Source organism: Ranitomeya imitator, chromosome 3 (genome assembly GCF_032444005.1).
Source record: "Ranitomeya imitator isolate aRanImi1 chromosome 3, aRanImi1.pri, whole genome shotgun sequence".
Classification (NCBI taxonomy): Eukaryota; Metazoa; Chordata; class Amphibia; order Anura; family Dendrobatidae; genus Ranitomeya; species Ranitomeya imitator.
This window is the reverse complement of record NC_091284.1, coordinates 26,323,289-26,345,755: the sequence shown is the minus strand read 5'-3', so window position 1 is coordinate 26,345,755 and position 22,467 is coordinate 26,323,289. Positions and strand designations below refer to the sequence as shown.

Here is a 22,467-nt window from a genome sequence, read left to right as displayed (position 1 = left end):
GAATGAGAGGAGTGAGGGGGAAAATGAGAGACGTGAGGTGCTATAACTAACCACAGATATTTAGTATGCCCGGGCAACGTCGGGCTCTTCAGCTAGTCTATATATAAAAACCAAGGACAACAGCAACGATCAACTAATGCTGCTACAAAAAGCTTCACAAGCACCAACTGATGTCATAGAAAATCATCTGTCTGCAAGAGAAATAACACTAAAATAATACTGCCACCATGTACAAGAATATAACTACTATAACACTGAAAGAAATAAGTCCAGCGCTGTATGTCCATAAAATCCATTTTCTTTTAATCGATAGGTTCAAATAAAAACAATTAATTCATAGTCCAGACATTAAAATCATACACGTTTCAATGCAAGAACGTGCATCTTAATCATTGACAACGCGCAAGATTTTAATGTCTGTACTATGAATTAATTGTTTTTATTTGAAGCTATGCATTAAAAGAAAATGGATTTTATGGACATACAGCGCTGGACTTATTTCTTTCAAGTTCTGAAAAGCTTGCTGCACAGCAGGATCCGTGCGCTCTAGGACGTGGTGAGCAGACACTAACCCTTTTTTTGTACTATAACACTGCTCCTATGTACAGGAAAATAACTACTATAATACTGCTCATATGTACGAGAATATAACTACTATAATACTGCTCCTGTGTACAGGAATATAACTACTATAATACTGCCCCTATATACAAGAATATAACTACTATAATACTGCCCCTATGTACAAGAATATAACTACTATAATACTGCCCCTATGTCTAAGAATATAACTACTATAATACTGCCCCTATGTACAAGAATATAACTGCTATAATACTGCTCCTATGTACAAGAATATAACTACTATAATATTTCCCCTGTGTACAAGAATATAACTACTATAATACAGCCCCTATGTACAAGAATATAACTAATATAATACTGCCCCTATGTACAAGAATATAACTACTATAATACTGCCCCTATGTACAAGAATATAACTACTATAATACCGCTCCTATGTACAAGAATATAACTACTATAATACTGCCCCTATGTACAAGAATATAACTACTATAATACTGCCCCTATGTACAAGAATATAACTACTATAATACTGCCCACTATGTACAAGAATATAACTACTATAATACTGCTCCTATGTACAAGAATATAACTACTATAATACTGCCCCTATGTAGAAGAATATAACTACTATAATACTGCCCCTATGTACAAGAATATATCTACTATAATACTGCCCCTATGTACAAGAATATAACTACTATAATACTGCTCCTATGTACAAGAATATAACTATTATAATACTGCCCCATATACAAGAATATAACTACTATAATACCGCTCCTATGTACAAGAATATAACTACTATAATACTGCCCCTATGTAGAAGAATATAACTACTATAATACTGCCCCTATGTACAAGAATATATCTACTATAATACTGCCCCTATGTACAAGAATATAACTACTATAATACTGCTCCTATGTACAAGAATATAACTATTATAATACTGCCCCATATACAAGAATATAACTACTATAATACTGCTCCTATGTACAAGAATATAACTACTATAATACTGCCCCTATGTAGAAGAATATAACTACTATAACACTGCCCCTATGTACAAGAATATATCTACTATAATACTGCCCCTATGTACAAGAATATAACTGCTATAATACTGCTCCTATGTACAAGAATATAACTACTATAATATTTCCCCTGTGTACAAGAATATAACTACTATAATACAGCCCCTATGTACAAGAATATAACTAATATAATACTGCCCCTATGTACAAGAATATAACTACTATAATACTGCCCCTATGTACAAGAATATAACTACTATAATACCGCTCCTATGTACAAGAATATAACTACTATAATACTGCCCCTATGTACAAGAATATAACTACTATAATACTGCCCCTATGTACAAGAATATAACTACTATAATACTGCCCACTATGTACAAGAATATAACTACTATAATACTGCTCCTATGTACAAGAATATAACTACTATAATACTGCCCCTATGTAGAAGAATATAACTACTATAATACTGCCCCTATGTACAAGAATATATCTACTATAATACTGCCCCTATGTACAAGAATATAACTACTATAATACTGCTCCTATGTACAAGAATATAACTATTATAATACTGCCCCATATACAAGAATATAACTACTATAATACCGCTCCTATGTACAAGAATATAACTACTATAATACTGCCCCCTGTGTACAAGAATATAACTACTATAATACTGCCCCTATGTACAAGAATATCTATAATATAACGCTGGGAGCGTCACTCTGTCCGAAGCCTTTATAGACTGCGCAGGCGCAAGCGCCGGCGCAGTCTGGGCCTCACAGAGTGACGCTCCCGGGAGATCGCGGTATGCGTTCACACTGAACGCACACCGCGATCTCCAACAGAGAAGCAGGGACCGCCAGGAGGGTGAGTATCGGCCATATTCACCTGTCCCGTTCCACCGCTGAGCACCGCCATCTTCCCGGTCCTCGGCCTGTGACCTTCAGTTCAGCGGTGGAACGGAGGACAGGTGAATATAGTAAGTGCTGGGGGGCCTGAGCTGGCGGCGATACCGGCGCCTGACCCCCACAGCGCGCCGGTGTCCCCGCCTGCTCAGGCCCCCGGATGGGTGCAGCACATGACAGGATGGGGACGCAGGATGGGGACGCAGGATGGGTGCAGCACATACCAGGATGGGGACGCAGGATGGGTGCAGCACATGACAGGATGGGGACAGCACATACCAGGATGGGGACGCAGGATGGGTGCAGCACATGACAGGATGGGGGCGCAGGATGGGTGCAGCACATGACAGGATGGGGACGCAGGATGGGTACAGCACATGACACGATGGGGACGCAGGATGGAGCAGCACATGACAGGATGGGGACGCAGGATGGGTGCAGCACATGACAGGATGGGGACGCAGGATGGAGCAGCACATGACAGGATGGGGACGCAGGATGGAGCAGCACATACCAGGATGGAGACCATATACCAATATAAATGCTCGCCACCCGGGCGTAGAACGGGTTCAATAGCTAGTAACTACTATAATACTGCTCCCTATGTACAAGAATATATCTACTATAATACTGCTCCTATGTACAAGAATATAACTACTATAATACTGCCCCTATGTACAAGAATATAACTACTATAATACTGCCCCTATGTACAAGAATATAACTACTATAATACTGCCCCCTATGTACAAGAATATAACTACTATAATACTGCTCCTATGTACAAGAATATAACTACTATAATACTGCCCCTATGTACAAGAATATAACTACTATAATACCGCTCCTATGTACAAGAATATAACTACTATAATACTGCCCCTTGTGTACAAGAATATAACTACTATAATACTGCCCCTATGTACAAGAATATCTATAATATAACGCTGGGAGCGTCACTCTGTCCGAAGCCTTTATAGACTGCGCAGGCGCAAGCACCGGCGCAGTCTGGGCCTCACAGAGTGACGCTCCCGGGAGATCGCGGTATGCGTTCACACTGAACGCACACCGCGATCTCCAACAGAGAAGCAGGGACCGCCAGGAGGGTGAGTATCGGCCATATTCACCTGTCCCATTCCACCGCTGAGCGCCGCCATCTTCCCGGTCCTCGGCCTGTGACCTTCAGTTCAGAGGGCGCGATGACGCGCTTAATGCGCGCCGCCCTCTGACTGACCAGTCACAGCCAGGAGACCGGGAAGATGGCGGCGCCCAGCGGTGGAACGGAGGACAGGTGAATATAGTAAGTGCTGGGGGGCCTGAGCTGGCGGCGATACCAGCGCCTGACCCCCACAGCGCGCCGGTGTCCCCGCCTGCTCAGGCCCCCGGATGGGTGCAGCACATGACAGGATGGGGACGCAGGATGAGTGCAGCACATGACAGGATGGGGACGCAGGATGGGGACGCAGGATGGGTGCAGCACATACCAGGATGGGGACGCAGGATGGGTGCAGCACATGACAGGATGGGGACAGCACATACCAGGATGGGGACGCAGGATGGGTGCAGCACATGACAGGATGGGGGCGCAGGATGGGTGCAGCACATGACAGGATGGGGACGCAGGATGGGTGCAGCACATGACACGATGGGGATGCAGGATGGAGCAGCACATGACAGGATGGGGACGCAGGATGGGTGCAGCACATGACAGGATGGGGACACAGGATGGAGCAGCACATACCAGGATGGAGACCATATACCAATATAAATGCTCGCCACCCGGGCGTAGAACGGGTTCAATAGCTAGTAACTACTATAATACTGCTCCCTATGTACAAGAATATATCTACTATAATACTGCTCCTATGTACAAGAATATAACTACTATAATACTGACCCTATGTACAAGAATATAACTACTATAATACTGCTCCTATGTACAAGAATATAACTACTAAAATACTGCTCCTATGTACAAGAATATAACTACTATAATACTGCCCCTATGTACAAGAATATAACTACTATAATACTGCCCCTATGTACAAGAATATAACTACTATAATACTTCCCCTATGTACAAGAATATAACTACTATAATACTGCCCCTATGTACAAGAATATAACTTCTATAATACTGCCCCTATGTACAAGAATATAACTACTATAATACTGCTCCTATGTACAAGAATATAACTACTATAATACTGACCCTATGTACAAGAATATAACTACTATAATACTGCCCCTATGTACAAGAATATAACTACTATAATACTTCCCCTATGTACAAGAATATAACTACTATAATACTGCCCCTATGTACAAGAATATAACTTCTATAATACTGCCCCTATGTACAACAATATAACTACTATAATACTGCTCCTATGTACAAGAATATAACTACTATAATACTGCTCCTATGTACAAGAATATAACTTCTATAATACTGCCCCTATGTACAACAATATAACTACTATAATACTGCTCCTATGTACAAGAATATAACTACTATAATACTGCTCCTATGTACAAGAATATAACTTCTATAATACTTCCCCTATGTACAAGAATATAACTACTATAATACTGCCCCTATGTACAAGAATATAACTTCTATAATACTGCCCCTATGTACAACAATATAACTACTATAATACTGCTCCTATGTACAAGAATATAACTACTATAATACTGCTCCTATGTACAAGAATATAACTTCTATAATACTGCCCCTATGTACAACAATATAACTACTATAATACTGCTCCTATGTACAAGAATATAACTACTATAATACTGCCCCTATGTACAAGAATATAACTACTATAATACTGCTCCTATGTACAAGAATATAACTACTATAATACTGCCCCTATGTACAGGAATATAACTACTATAATACTGCCCCTATGTACAAGAATATAACTAGTATACTATATAGTACATGTAGATAACTTGTTCCCCCTCACAGATACATTTCTGCAGACTATCGCCACTTCCACGTCTTTGCTTCCCTTGCTCTGTGGATGGACAGTGACCCCCTCCCTCGGGGACCTTGACACAGAACTATGTCTGCAATTTCTGGGAGTGCTCATCATCAACATTCACCTCCTCTTTCTCCTGTTTATATTCTCTGCTGGAAATCAGTGATCCACCCAAATCAGAGACCACCCAGAGTACTAGAAAAGGGGTCAGGAAGGATGAGGTTGGCCAAATCTGGAGGTCATGTCTACACTTAGCAGAGTTGTCCTTTTCTGCCAAGTTAGTAAAACCTTTGCGAATTACTTCTTTCTGTCAGGTAAAGCTGGGTAATAAATAATGCAACAGTTTATGGAGAAAAGTATGTGCCCCCTCTACATTACCCTCCAGGAGCTTTCCTGACCCCTCCCCCCATCCTGCACCCATAGACATTAATATGGAGTCGCTCTTCTGCACATATAACAGCTCCTGCTCTTCTGGGCTTCTACAAGATTTTGGAGGTGCCTGTGGGAATTGTTTGTGAGGTCAGACCCTGATGTTGGGGGGAGGCCGGGGTCACAATCGCCGATCTACCAGTTGGATGGGGCTGAGGTCTGGGCTCTGTGCACCGCTCATGTTCTTCCCTCTCTTTATCTGTATGGACCTTGTGCACTGGGCACAGTCATGGGGAACAGATAAGGGTCTTCACCAAAATGTTCCTACAAAGGTGGAAGCTACAATTGTCCACAATGTCTTGTCCGGAAGCATTAAGATTTCCCTTCACTGGAATTAAGGGTCCGAGACCGAGCCCTGATAAGGTCATAGCATTATCCCCCACCATCTGTACAGGGGGCACAATGTAGCCAGGGGTAACGTCCTCCTGGAATCACCAAACCCAGACTCCTCCATCAGATGCAGATAGAGAAGTGTGATCTATCACTGCACAGAACACGTCTCCTCCAATGTCCAGTAGTGGCGGCTTTACACCACTCAATCTGATGCTCAGCATTGTGCTTGGTGATGTACGGCTGCATGCAGCTGCTTGGCCAGTGTGTGTGCGCGGATACCAGAGGAGGTCTGGTCTCTGCAGTTATGTGGTGACTTTTCTGCCCTCTGCTCCTCAGCACTTGGCCCCCCACTCATTAACATTACGGGGTCTCCACTTCGTGACTGAGTTGCTGCAGTTCCTTCCATTTCTCAAAAATATCACTCACAGCTGATGGGGAGTAGATTCAGGAGGAAGAAATGTCATGAATGAACTTGTTACATAAACTGACTTTTTACCCCTGGTATCAGTGAGCTCTGCACCACCGGTGGGGGGGAAAAGGTCTTGAGGTTATATATGAGGGTTAAGGAGCTATATGTTATACACAAGGGGCAATGGGGGAAGATATTATACACTGGGGGGCGAGGGGCCGGATGTCATATACCAGTGGCGAGGGGCCGGATGTCATATACCAGTGGCGAGGGGCCGGATGTCATATACCAGTGGCGAGGGGCCGGATGTCATATACCAGTGGCGAGGGGCCGGATGTCATATACCAGTGGCGAGGGGCCGGATGTCATATACCAGTGGCGAGGGGCCGGATGTCATATACCAGTGGCGAGGGGCCGGATGTCATATACCAGTGGCGAGGGGCCGGATGTCATATACCAGTGGCGAGGGGCCGGATGTCATATACCAGTGGCGAGGGGCCGGATGTCATATACCAGTGGCGAGGGGCCGGATGTCATATACCAGTGGCGAGGGGCCGGATGTCCTATACCAGTGGCGAGGGGCCGAATGTCCTATACCAGTGGCGAGGGGCCGGATGTCATATACCAGTGGCGAGGGGCTAGATGTCATATACCAATGGCGAGGGTCGGATGTCATATACCAGTGGTGAAGGGCCGGATGTTATATACCAGTGGCGAGGGGCCGGATGTCATATACCAGTGGCGAGGGTCGGATGTCATATGCCAGTGGCGAGGGTCGGATGTCATATACCAGTGGCGAGGGGCTGGATGTCATATACCAGTGGTGAGGGGCCGGATGTCATATACCAGTGGCGAGGGGCCAGATGTCATATATCAGTGGTGAAGGGCCGGATGTCATATACCAGTGGCGAGGGTCGGATGTCATATACCAGTGGTGAAGGGCCGGATGTCATATATCAGTGGCGAGGGTCGGATGTCATATACCAGTGGCGAGGGTCGGATGTCATATATCAGTGGCGAGGGTCGGATGTCATATACCAGTGGCGAGGGGCCAGATGTCATATATCAGTGGTGAAGGGCCGGATGTCATATACCAGTGGCGAGGGTCGGATGTCATATACCAGTGGTGAAGGGCCGGATGTCATATATCAGTGGCGAGGGTCGGATGTCATATACCAGTGGCGAGGGTCGGATGTCATATACCAGTGGCGAGGGGCCGGATGTCATATACCAGTGGTGAAGGGCCGGATGTCATATACCAGTAGCGAGGGGCCGGATGTCATATACCAGTGGCGAGGGGCTGGATGTTATATACCAGTGGTGAGGGGCCGGATGTCATATACCAGTGGTGAGGGGCCGGATGTCATATACCAGTGGTGAGGGGCCGGATGTCATATACCAGTGGTGAGGGGCCGGATGTCATATACCAGTGGCGAGGGGCTGGATGTTATATACCAGTGGTGAGGGGCCGGATGTCATATACCAGTGGCGAGGGGCCAGATGTTATACACCAGTGGTGAGGGGCCGGATGTCATATACCAGTGGTGAGGGGCCGGATGTCATATACCAGTGGTGAGGGGCCGGATGTCATATACCAGTGGTGAGGGGCCGGATGTCATATACCAGTGGTGAGGGGCCGGATGTCATATACCAGTGGTGAGGGGCCGGATGTCATATACCAGTGGTGAGGGGCCGGATGTCATATACCAGTGGTGAGGGGCCGGATGTCATATACCAGTGGCGAGGGGCTGGATGTTATATACCAGTGGTGAGGGGCCGGATGTCATATACCAGTGGCGAGGGGCCAGATGTTATACACCAGGGGCAAAGAGGGTTGAATGTTATACTCTGAGGTAAATGTGACCTAAGGAAAAATCGTAATTCACTGATTAAGACAGTTCTGTTCTCGATATGGTATAGCTTTCTTGTCACGCAGACATTTCCTTCTCTTCGGTCTCATCAGAACAGCCATGTTTTTCAGACTTGACCTTTATACAGGGAAACTACTGACACAAATAATGCGTCTTCTCTGTCCCGTGTCATGTGATGGGTCATTTGCGCGGCACGGATCCTATTATCAGACGCGTCGTGTTTCCCGTAGAGTCAGCGCAGGACACAGATCTAATTTAATATCTAGTCAGGGTTCACATGAATATCGGCAAAGTGCAGACGTGCCGGGGTGTCAGTGCAGCTCCGAGCCCTCATCTGCACCGTGGACGGGTGTAAGAGCCGCCTGCCATTACGAGAATAATGCGCGCTGCACACTGACCGAAAAATACCACCCTCTGATACCAGCCTGAACACAATCAGGCGGATCTATTAACCCTTTCTAGGACCAGGCGATTTATCTTTTTTTTGCCTTTTCGTCCTTTCTAAGCCTCCTTCCAAGAGCCATAACCATTTTTATTTTTCCGCCAACATAGCCATATTAAGGCTAGTTTTTAACCACAGGACAAGTTGTAGTTTTGAATGATAATTCAAAAATAATGCCAAATGCGGTAAAACTGTGGGGAGAAAAATAAAATTCCACCATTTTTTTTAAGGTTTTGTTTTTACGGTGTTCATTGTGTGGTAAAAATTACCTGGAAACAGGATTCTCCAGGTCGGTATGATTACGGTGATACCAAACCTGGGCACTTTTTTATTTATATATTTAAGAAAATTCAGAATATTGGGGGAAAAAAGCGATTTTCCGAGACTCGTAACTTTTGTTTTTGCACGGACCTGGATGAGAGCTTGTTGTTTTTTGCGTTTTTTTTTCTCTCATTTACGTTTATTTTTAAGGTGATTTATTCTTTTATATATTTTTTTTAACAAACTTTGCTATTTTTTAGTCACCTCTTGGGGTCTTGACCTTGTGATTGTCTGATCATGCCTTCAACAAACTGTAATATCACAGTATTACAGTATGTAGGAATCAGATCTTCAAAAGCACTGAGATGGCGGCAATGGGGTCTTCAGCAGGGGGGCTGGGCGACAAGGATTAATGATTCTGCCATGGAATCGGGTCCATTAAATTGCCATTGTCAGAGATTGAAAGTGACGTTTAAATGGTTAAACAGCAGGGATCAGAGCTCAGTCTTATCGACGATATTAGAGGCAAGGGCCGGCTGTATAACACAGCCGGCGTCCGCTGTGTATGGAGTGGGCACAGCTCCTCAGCCTAGTCTATACCCAAGCAGTAACAGGACGTCCTATTTTAAGAATGGGTTTAACTATCTGAAAGAAAACTTACTTTGTTATCCATAGAAACCAATCAAAGCGCGGCTTTCATTCATTTCGTTTCATTTAAGAAATGAGACCTGTGCTGTGATTGGTTCCTAGAGGCTGCAGAGTAATTTTCGATAAATGAGGCCTACTCCGTGTAAACGACCTAACCTAGAAGACAAACTTGTCTTTGTTGTTCATAGCAACCAATCACAGCGCAGCTTCTATACGTCCAAGAGTGAGATGTGAAATGAAAGCTGCGCTGTGATTGGTTGTTATGGGCCACAGAGACAACATCAATAAATGAGGCCTATTCTGCGCGAAAAATGTCTTTGTTGCCCATAGCAACCAATCACAGAGCACCTTTAATTAGTTAAGAGTAAAATATGAAATGAAAGTTGGTTGCTATGGGGGCTCCTGCCTCATTATTGTTCTTTGGGACACTCGCGGGGCAGGAGGCCATCTTCTATAACGTAGTAAAATTGATTTAGGCTGCGTTTGAAGTCTGCTCTGGACGTGACTTTTTTTTCCCTTGGGCTTTCCTATACATATCACTATAGGTTAAAAACTGGTTAAAAAAAAAAAAAACAAGTAAAGCACCGTGTGATCAAAAAACATGTACACAAAATACATTTGGAAAAAATAAATTCCATTATTTATTTATTTTTTTAACAAGCCACCCTTCCAAAAATGACAGGCAAAAAAAACGTGAAAGAAGCAAAAAGGCCTTGTTCAGACAGCCGTACTTCATTTTCCACGTAAGGGGGCAATGCCCGGAGCCATCATGGGGGGGTCCACAGCCACATATGTCTATTTTTCATAATGTGTAGCTACATTAAGGAGAGTTTTTCCCCCAACCCCTGTGCAGGGAAGATAAAGAAGACCCTCATGGCGGTGCCCCTGCTCCTTCCTGCATCCTCACTAGGGGACAATGTGGCCGAGATGAACCCTGTCAATGTTGAGCTGCTCAGCGGGGGTCTCTGGGACCCTGTATGTTCGCGGACTGAGTGATCTGTACAATCTCACAGAGACATGTCCGATTTTGATCCAAGTCTCGGACCAATCTCCCTAATGCAAGGCTAAGGGTGCGGGAAAGCATCAGGCAACACTCGGATCCTGAAAAACTGGCGAATGTCAGACCTTTTTTTTTTGCATACAACAAAAATTGTATATATATATATTATAGTACCATTTATTCCATGGCACTTTACATGTGAGGAGGGGTATACATATATACAGTGGGGAAAAAAAGTATTTAGTCAGTCAGCAATAGTGCAAGTTCCACCACTTAAAAAGATGAGAGGCGTCTGTAATTTACATCATAGGTAGACCTCAACTATGGGAGACAAGCTGAGAAAAAAAAATCCAGAAAATCACATTGTCTGTTTTTTTTAACATTTTATTTGCATATTATGGTGGAAAATAAGTATTTGGTCAGAAACAAACAATCAAGATTTCAGGCTCTCACAGACCTGTAACTTCTTCTTTAAGAGTCTCCTCTTTCCTCCACTCATTACCTGTAGTAATGGCACCTGTTTAAACTTGTTATCAGTATAAAAAGACACCTGTGCACACCCTCAAACAGTCTGACTCCAAACTCCACTATGGTGAAGACCAAAGAGCTGTCAAAGGACACCAGAAACAAAATTGTAGCCCTGCACCAGGCTGGGAAGACTGAATCTGCAATAGCCAACCAGCTTGGAGTGAAGAAATCAACAGTGGGAGCAATAATTAGAAAATGGAAGACATACAAGACCACTGATAATCTCCCTCGATCTGGGGCTCCACGCAAAATCCCACCCCGTGTTGTCAGAATGATCACAAGAACGGTGAACAAAAATCCCAGAACCACGCGGGGGGACCTAGTGAATGAACTGCAGAGAGCTGGGACCAATGTAACAAGGCCTACCATAAGTAACACACTATGCCACCATGGACTCAGCTCCTGCAGTGCCAGACGTGTCCCACTGCTTAAGCCAGTACATGTCCGGGCCCGTCTGAAGTTTGCTAGAGAGCATTTGGATGATCCAGAGGAGTTTTGGCAGAATGTCCTATGGTCTCATGAAACCAAACTGGAACTGTTTGGTAGAAACACAACTGGTCATGTTTGGAGGAAAAAGAATACTGAGTTGCATCCATCAAACACCATACCTACTGTAAAGCATGGTGGTGGAAACATCATGCTTTGGGGCTGTTTCTCTGCAAAGGGGCCAGGACGACTGATCCGGGTACATGAAAGAATGAATGGGGCCATGTATCGTGAGATTTTGAGTGCAAACCTCCTTCCATCAGCAAGGGCATTGAAGATGAAACGTGGCTGGGTCTTTCAACATGACAATGATCCAAAGCACACCGCCAGGGCAACGAAGGAGTGGCTTCGTAAGAAGCATTTCAAGGTCCTGGAGTGGCCTAGCCAGTCTCCAGATCTCAACCCTATAGAAAACCTTTGGAGGGAGTTGAAAGTCCATGTTGCTGTTGCCAAGCGAAAAGCCAAAAACATCACTGCTCTAGAGGAGATCTGCATGGAGGAATGGGCCAACATACCAATAACAGTGTGTGGCAACCTTGTGAAGACTTACAGAAAACGTCTGACCTCTGTCATTGCCAACAAAGGATATATTACAAAGTATTGAGATGAAATTTTTCTTTCTGACCAAATACTTATTTTCCACCATAATATGCAAATAAAATGTTAAAAAAACAGATAATGTGATTTTCTGGATTTTTTTTTCTCAGTTTGTCTCCCATAGTTGAGGTCTACCTATGATGTAAATTACAGACGCCTCTCATCTTTTTAAGTGGTGGAACTTGCACTATTGCTGACTGACTAAATACTTTTTTGCCCCACTGTATATACATAAATATATATATATATATATATATATATATATATATATATATATATCTATTATATGTACCGTATATATCCTTAAAGTGGTTATTTCCAACATTAAGGACGGTTTCACACGTCAGTGGCTCCGGTACGTGAGGTGACAGTTTCCTCACGTACCGGAGACACTGACTCACGTAGACACATTAAATTCAATGTGTCTCTGCGCATGTCAGCGTGTTTTCACGGACCGTGTGCAAAACACGGAGACATGTCAGTGTTCGTGGGAGCGCATGGATCACACCGACCCATTAAAGTCAATGGGTCCGTGTGCCGTTCGTGTGCCGTGCAGGAGACAGCACTACAGTAAGCGCTGTCCCCCCCCCCAGCGTGGTGCTGAAGCTCCATTCATTTCTTCTCTCCAGCAGTGTCACTGGAGAGAAGATATGAAAAATCATTTTTTTTTGTTTTTGGTGTTTAAAATAAAGATCCCTGTCCCCAACCCCCTCCCACCCCCTGTGCGCCCGCCCACTGTTAATAAAATACTCACCTAGCTCCCTCGCTGCTTCCTCTCCACGCCGCAGCTTCTCCTGTATGAGCGGTCACGTGGTGACGCCCATTACAGTGATGAATATGCGGCTCCACCTCCCATAGGGGAGTTACCCTGCTTTCATAACACGTTGCAGATTTGGCGCTGCGGATTTGCAGCAGTTTTCCATGCAATTTACAGTACCATGTAAATCTGTGGAAAACCAAATCCGCAGTGCACATGCTGCGGATAATTCTGCACGGAAACGTTGCGGTTTATTTTCCGCAGCATGTCAATTCTTTGTGCGGATTCCGCAGCATTTTACACCTGTTCCATAATTGGAATCCGCAGGTGGTAAAAACACAGGTGAAATCCGCGCAAAATCAGCTGTAAAGTCATGTGCAGATAACATGGGGTTTTTTCGGCCAAATTTTTTCATCTCATTGTATGGGAAAAATCCGCAAATAAAGCGAATATTTACTGCAATAGAAGCGGACAAACTGCAGATTATAAAACCGCACTGCAGGTCAATTTTGACAAAGTTGAAAAAAATAAATACCAGTAATCCTACTGTGTGCGGGATTTATAGAGATCTTATCCACTTTTCTGGAACAGTTTTTTTTTTTTGCACGTGCAAAATCTGAAACATATACGTATCGTCAGAACGATATCCAAAGTGATAATTGGCGCTGCTGATATCCACATCTGCGGAATTCCCATAGACACCTAATATATTCGCAATTCTTTTGTGTCCCCACATTGTGGCCCGGCTTTGTCCTTCAGGGTTTAGGTCGCCACTTCTTACACCCCTCCGCATCTGCTACTCCTACACAATGAGACAAAGGCGTCGTCCTCCCCTGTGCGCCTCCCGATCTGTGACCTCTCCTTCCACATAACCCAAGGAAACCTTTCCCATAGCCGAGATCCAGACAAATCCGGCAAATCTGCCAAGTTATGCCATGATAAATCCCTACCCCTCCCCCGACTCTTACTGCAAAACTCATCAGGAGACTGGAAATGTTGGGTTATTATAAGCCGTGTGCACTGCATGGGTCGTCACCCAGCTTTTCTAAGGTCACTGACTTCAAATCTGCTGAACTACGCGTCCACATCTTCTATTCAAGAGACTAGGAAAGCTGGGTAGTAACTCCTGTGGAAACTAAGTTCTCTAATTATTGCAAAGCTTTATCAGGAGGCTGGAAAAGTTGGGGATTGCCCTGATGGAAATGCATTAGATGTCCACAACACTTTAGTTCTGGACTGAAAATCTTCTTCCTAGACGCCTTATAAAGCTAAACTTAGATATATTTGGTATTCAGGAGACTGGGAAAGCTGGGTGAGAGTCCCTAGAAGAGATATGTTAGTTGTCACCCATCTTTTCCAGTCCCCTGAATGGAGTGCAAATATACATACAGTAGATCTCTATATTACTAAGTAGATTTTCACTCTATTCAGGAGACTGGAAAAGCTGGGTGACAACTAATACAGCTCTTGCATGGACTCTCACCCAGCTTTCCGAGTCTCCGGAATGGCAAATGCATCTAGTTTTTCAGCACTTAGATCTCTATATTACTATGTGCTGAAAAACTAACTAGATGCATTTGCCATTCCGGAGACTAGGAAAGCTGGGTTGGGAACCCGCATTGGAAAGGTATATCAGAACATCCCGCAGTGCTGCAGAAATAGATCCATTTTTCATTCAGGAGGCCGGTAAAGCTGCTTTTCACCTTGTCCATTGTATGTCACTCAGCTTTCCCATAGTGTACAGCTAAATTAATGCAGAGACTGGGAAAGATGGGTTACAATCTAGAGACATGGAAAGATGGGTTACATCCATAGTAAACTTTCTGGACTATTAATCTAAGAAGCGCTGAGATTCATCCTAAACATTCATATTGCTGAAATACCAGATGCATTCACCATTCTGGAGGCTGGGAAAGCTGGGTGAGAGACTGTGTTCTGGCAGTATGTCCTGTGTAGCACAGTACTTTGAACATACTCATTACACAAAGTCACAATTTGGTTTGCATTTATCTATGAGAGGCCTGGGCAGAGCTGCCATTCAGGGGTCGGGGAGAGTTGGGAGGCAGTCCCATATTAGTTGTTTCCCAGTGATAGTTACTTAGATTCTCTTGATCTCCTGGCAGGATGATGGCTTGTTGCATCAATGTCACCAATCCAATGTAGAGACTGACACAATGAATGGGAACGTCCAAGGAAGAGTGTGAAGGAAACAAGCTCCAGAATTGTAGGAACGCACGGCATGGAGGCAGCTGACCGATGCTCTATCGATGCCAGTGGCGCAGTGCCGGCTCCATGATAAATGCGCCACCTGCCAATATACAACCACTGGACATTTAATCATCACCTCTGGGATCCGGGACGGAGTGTTTGCGCAGAGCAATCAGAGCCTCTTCCTGGCGCAGATCAATCCTCCTGGTTAATATTCCGGTCAGCGGGACGTAAGAATGATAACATACAAATATGATGGCGGCGGCGGCAGCGGTGGCGCGGGCTGGAGGTGCTGATGTCAGCCGGATGGTGTCACGCATAATAATCTCCCCGTATTAATATGCAGCTTCATAACTGAGAGGAGCCGACAATCACTGCCTGCCGTCATCCTCACCGCGGGCACCTATAGCACATTACTGCCAGCGCCGCATACCCCGCCACTGTACAGCCAGCAGCACGCACCGCTCCTGTTGCATTACAAGCTCTTCTCAGTCTGCAACACAAAGCAAGAGTCAAGTGGCCTCCTGCTGTATGCAGTGCAGCCGGTGCAGTGCAGTGCAGGGTACAGGTGCAATGCAGTGATTATGGGGAAAGTGCAGTGTTACTTGGGTGCAGCGCAGTGTGCAGTATACAGTGTATTGATGCAATGCAATGCATATGGGTGCAGTGCAATGTGTAAAGGTGCACTGCTATGTGTACAGCTTCAGTGTCTACAGGCGCAGTACAATAGCTATTGGCACAGTGCAGTTTGTATGGGCACAGTGTCTACAGGTGCAATGCAATGTTTATAGATGCAGTGTGATGTATAGGAGTATAGGCACAGTGCAATGCAGTGAGTGTCAGAGCAGTGTGTAATGGTACTTTCTGTTTTGGTGCAGCAGAGTGTGCATAGGTGCAGTGCTGTATGAATTTTTGCAATTCTGCATGCATGGATGCAGTGCTGTAGATAAGGGTGCAGTGCGGTGTAAGGGCAAAATTCAGTGCTTATGGGTGCAGTATTGCTGCATTGTTGTATATATGAGCGCAGTGCTTTATCTATAGGTGCAGTGCTGTGTGTAAGGGTCCAGTGCTGTATCAATGGGCACTGTGCTGTATCTATGGGCTCAGTGCTGTATGTATGGGCACTGTACTGTATCTATGGGCTCAGTGCTGTGTATGGGCACTGTACTGCATCTATGGACGCAGTGCTGTATCTATGGTTACTGTACTGTATCTATGAGTGCAGTGCTGTGTGGAAGGGTGCAGTGCTGTATCTATGGTCACTGTACTGTATCTATGAGTGCAGTGTTGTTAGGGTGCAGTGCTGTATCTATGGGTGCAGTGCTGTATGTATGGTCACTGTACTGTATCTATCGGCAAAGTGCTGTATCTATGGTCACTGTACTGTATCTATGAGTGCAGTGCTGTGTATAAGGGTGCAGTGCTGTATCTATGGGCACAATGCTGTATGTATGAGCACTGTACTGTATCTATCGGCGCAGTGCTGTAGCTATGGTCACTGTACTGTATTTATGAGTGCAGTGCTGTTAGGGTGCAGTGCTGTATCTATGGGCTCAGTGCTGTATGAGCACTGTACTGTATCTATGGGCGCAGTACTGTATGTATGGACACTGTACTGTATCTATGGGCACTGTACTGTATCTATGGGCGCAGTGCTGTGTCTATGGGCGCAGTGCTGTGTCTATGGGCGCAGTGCTGTATCTATGGCCACTGTACTGCATCTATGGCCACTGTACTGTATCTATGGGCGCAGTGCTGTATCTATGGGCACTGTACTGTATCTATGGGCGCAGTGCTGTATCTATGAGCGCAGTGCTGTATCTATGGGCACTGTACTGTATCTATGGGCGCAGTTCTGTATGTATGGGCCATGTACTGTATCTATGGGCGCAGTGCTGTATGTATGGGCACTGTACTGTATCTATGGGCGCAGTGCTGTATCTATGGGCACTGTACTGTATCTATGGGCACTGTACTGTATCTATGGGTGCAGTGCTGTATGTATGGACATTGTACTGTATCTATGGGCGCAGTGCTTTATCTATGGGCGCAGTGCTGTATCTATGGGCACTGTACTGTATGTATGGGCGCAGTGCTGTATCTATGGGTACTGTACTGTATCTATGGGCACTGTACTGTGTATGAATAGGCCATGTACTGTATCTATGGGCGCAGTGCTGTATCTATGGGCGCAGTGCTGTATCTATGGGCGCAGTGCTGTATCTATGGGCACTGTACTGTATCTATGGGCACTGTACTGTGTATGAATAGGCACTGTACTGTATCTATGGGTGCAGTGCTGTATCTATGGGCGCAGTGCTGTATCTATGGGTGCAGTGCTGTATGTATGGGCGCAGTGCTGTATCTATGGGCACTGTACTGTATCCATGGGCGCAGTGCTGTATCTATGGGCACTGTACTGTACCTATGGGCACTGTACTGTATGTATGGGCGCAGTGCTGTATCTATGGGCACTGTACTGTATCTATGGGTGCAGTGCTGTATCTATGGGCACTGTACTGTATCTATGGACACTGTACTGTATCTATGGGCGCAGTGCTGTATCTATGGGCACTGTACTGTATCTATGGGCACTGTACTGTATGTATGGGCGCAGTGCTGTATCTATGGGCACTGTACTGTATCTATGGGCACTGTACTGTATCTATGGGCGCAGTGCTGTATCTATGGGCAAAGTGCTGTATCTATGGGCGCAGTGCTGTATCTATGGGCACTGTACTGTATCTATGGGCGCAGTGCTGTATGTATGGGCGCAGTGCTGTATCTATGGGCGCAGTGCTGTATCTATGGGCGCAGTGCTGTATGTATGGGCACTGTACTGTATCTATGGGCACTGTACTGTATCTATGGGTGCAGTGCTGTATCTATGAGCGCAGTGCTGTATCTATGGGCACTGTACTGTATCTATGGGTGCAGTGCTGTATCTATGAGCGCAGTGCTGTATCTATGGGCACTGTACTGTATCTATGGGCGCAGTGCTGTATCTATGGGCACTGTACTGTATCTATGGGCGCAGTGCTGTATCTATGGGCGCAGTGCTGTATCTATGAGCGCAGTGCTGTATCTATGGGCACTGTACTGTATCTATGGGCGCTGTACTGTATCTATGGGCGCAGTGCTGTATCTATGGGCGCAGTGCTGTATCTATGGGCGCAGTGCTGTATCTATGGGCGCAGTGCTGTATCTATGGGCGCAGTGCTGTATCTATGGGCGCAGTGCTGTATCTATGGGCGCAGTGCTGTATCTATGGGCGCAGTGCTGTATCTATGGGCGCAGTGCTGTATCTATGGGCGCAGTGCTGTATCTATGGGCGCAGTGCTGTATCTATGGGTCCAGTGCTGTATGTATGGGCGCAGTGCTGTATCTATGGGCGCAGTGCTGTATCTATGGGCGCAGTGCTGTATGTATGGGCGCAGTGCTGTATGTATGGGCGCAGTGCTGTATGTATGGGCGCAGTGCTGTATCTATGGGCGCAGTGCTGTATGTATGGGCACTGTACTGTATCTATGGGCGCATTGCTGTATGTATGGGCACTGTACTGTATCTATGGGCGCAGTGCTGTATCTATGGGCGCAGTGCTGTATCTATGGGCGCAGTGCTGTATCTATGGGCGCAGTGCTGTATCTATCGGTGCAGGGCTGTATCTATGGGCACAGTGCTGTATCTATGGGTGCAGTGCTGTATCTATGGGCGCAGTGCTGTATCTATGGGCACTGTACTGTATCTATGGGCGCAGTGCTGTATCTATGGGCGCAGTGCTGTATCTATGGGCGCAGTGCTGTATCTATGGGCGCAGTGCTGTATCTATGGGCGCAGTGCTGTCTCTATGGGCGCAGTGCTGTCTCTATGGGCGCAGTGCTGTATCTATGGGCGCAGTGCTGTATCTATGGGCGCAGTGCTGTATCTATGGGCGCAGTGCTGTATCTATGGGCGCAGTGCTGTATCTATGGGCTCAGTGCTGTATGTATGGGCACTGTACTGTATCTATGGGCTCAGTGCTGTGTATGGGCACTGTACTGTATCTATGGGCGCAGTGCTGTATCTATGGGCGCAGTGCTGTATCTATGGGCTCAGTGCTGTGTATGGGCACTGTACTGTATCTATGGGCGCAGTGCTGTATCTATGGGCACTGTACTGTATCTATGGGCGCAGTGCTGTATCTATGGGCGCAGTGCTGTATCTATGGGCGCAGTGCTGTATCTATGGGCGCAGTGCTGTATCTATGGGTGCAGTGCTGTATCTATGGGTGCAGTGCTGTATCTATGGGCGCAGTGCTGTGACGGGTTTGGGGGTGTAATGTCATAGAGCATAGTACATGATGGCAGTGAGCCTGTGCTCCTTCTCAGGAGTGCCCGGTGCCCAGATAGCAGCGCCAACACAAGATATGAACATCCCGGCACACAATCATCAGTGCCCACATCACAGGTTACCCTGCGCCCACAATGTCCTGTGCAGCCCCCCTATACAGTGGCGATGTGCCCACACTCCGCTGTCACCTTGGATACACGTAACAGGGCGCCCGGTGCCAACAATCTGTTGATTTACTGAACACCGAGGGAGACCTGTGCCCACAGCCGGGCGGAGAGGTCACCCTCACACCGTGCCCACACTCCGGGCACCTCCGGCCATTTGTGCCCATCAGCCGCTCATGCCCACAATGAACTGATAACAAAAGCCATGCCCAGAGCAGAGCGCGGACCGCCCGCTGTGCCCACCACAATGGCACAGTGCCCGGGGCAGAGCCGTGCCGTTATTACTGCCCACACTGGACCAGGGGCACAGGAGACCCCAATCATGGGCAGTGCCCCCCGGGCAGATGCCAGCTGCAGGGGGGAAAGTTCCATGCGGCACTTACCTGTGGCACACAGCAGAGCAATGCAGCCCAGGATAGCGGCAGCCATAGCCCAGTCCTGGGGCCGCTTCCATCCGGTGCACGCACACAGCCCGGGCAGCACCTGGCACCGACTCTCCGCTGTCTGCGGGGGCTCCAGCACCAGAGCGAGGAGCAGCGCGGAACAGTCCACTGCGCCGGGAGCAGGGGGAGGCAGAGCGTGTGCGACAATGAGCCGGAGCCCGGAGCGCAGCAGGTGGGAGACGCTCGCCCCCGCGCCCCCCTCTCCTGCTGGTGGTACGGCCGGGATCCCCAGCTCCTTCCACCAGCGGTGCCAGGTCCGGACCGCTCTGCCACCTGGGGGGAGGGGGTCCTGGAAGTGAGTGCACCCCCCTCTGCACCAGCCATGCGCACCCCAGGGCATAGTCATGGGTGACCCCCCCCAGAGCTGGTGACAAGAAGTTCAGCAAGTTCATCATATTGTGGCAAAATCTCTGCTGGCTGTCAGCAAATGCAATCACTGCTGTGTACAGCGCATGTGCAGACCCCACAGCTACAGGTGTTACAGTCCGCAGCCAAACCTGTCAGTGCAAAATGTGGACCGATGCCCTCCAAACCGTCCGCATGTTGGTCAAATGTATGGGCTCAGGTAGCGTTCTAAATCCTCTAAGGACATACGTGCCCATCCTGGTATACATGTCCCCCATCCTGGTATACATGTCCCCCATCCTGGTATACATGTCCCCCATCCTGGTATACATGTTCCCCATCCTGGTATTATGTCCCCCATCCTGGTATACGTCCCCCATCCTGGTATACATGTCCCCCATCCTGATATACATGTCCCCCATCCTGGTATACATGTCCCCCATCCTGGTATACATGTCCCCCATCCTGGTATTATGTCCCCCATCCTGGTATACGTCCCCCATCCTGGTATACATGTCCCCCATCCTGATATACATGTCCCCCATCCTGGTATACATGTCCCCCATCCTGGTATACATGTCCCCCATCCTGGTATTATGTCCCCCATCCTGGTATACGTCCCCCATCCTGGTATACATGTCCCCCATCCTGATATACATGTCCCCCATCCTGGTATACATGTCCCCCATCCTGGTATACATGTTCCCCATCCTGGTATACATGTCCCCCATCCTGGTATACGTCCCCCATCCTGGTATACGTCCCCCATCCTGGTATATATGTCCCCATCCTGATATACATGTCCCCCATCCTGGTATACATGTCCCCCATCCTGGTATACATGTTCCCCATCCTGGTATACATGTCCCCCATCCTGGTATACATGTCCCCCATCCAGGTATACATGTCCCCCATCCTGGTATACATGTTCCCCATCCTGGTATTATGTCCCCCATCCTGGTATACATGTCCCCCATCCTGGTATACATGTCCCCCATCCTGATATACATGTCCCCCATCCTGATATACATGTCCCCCATCCTGGTATACATGTCCCCCATCCTGGTATTATGTCCCCCATCCTGGTATTATGTCCCCCATCCTGGTATACATATCCCCCATCCTGGTATTATGTCCCCCATCCTGATATACATGTCCCCCATCCTGAGGTCCTGGAAGTGAGTGCACCCCCGTCTGCACCAGCCATGCGCATCCCAGGGCATAGTCATGGGTGACCCCCCCCCCCCAGAGCTAGTGACAAGAAGTTCAGCAAGTTCATCATATTGTGGCAAAATCTCTGCTGGCTGTCAGCAAATGCAATCACTGCTGTGTACAGCGCATGTGCAGACCCCACCGCTACAGGTGTTACAGTCCGCAGCCAAACCTGTCAGTGCAAAATGTGGACCGATGCCCTCCAAACCACCCGCATGTTGGTCAAATGTATGGGCTCAGGTAGCGTTCTAAATCCTCTAAGGACATACGTGCCCATTCTGATATACATGTCACCCATCCTGGTATTATGTCCCCCATCCTGGTATTATGTCCCCCATCCTGGTATTTATGTCCCCCATCCTGTTATATATGTCCCCCATCCTGGTATTATGTCCCCCATTCTGATATACATGTCCCCCATCCTGGTATACATGTCCCCCATCCTGGTATTATGTCCCCCATCCTGGTATTATGTC

At 46.8% G+C, this 22,467-nt stretch overlaps 1 protein-coding gene across 4 annotated transcripts in view; it reads right to left on the bottom strand.

The window, feature by feature from the left end:
* ILDR2 (immunoglobulin like domain containing receptor 2) overlaps positions 1-20,856 on the bottom strand; it is a 274,974-nt gene extending 254,118 nt beyond the window's left edge. The window contains exon 1 of one of the 4 annotated variants that reach the window (XM_069760600.1): positions 20,375-20,856. In XM_069760600.1, the coding sequence (XP_069616701.1) occupies positions 20,375-20,780 (406 nt within the window). In that variant the 5' untranslated portion in view covers positions 20,781-20,856. The remainder of the gene's footprint in view (positions 1-20,374) is intronic. The other 3 variants (XM_069760601.1, XM_069760602.1, XM_069760603.1) reach the window with 3 other exon arrangements.
* Positions 20,857-22,467: the final 1,611 nt, after the last annotated feature.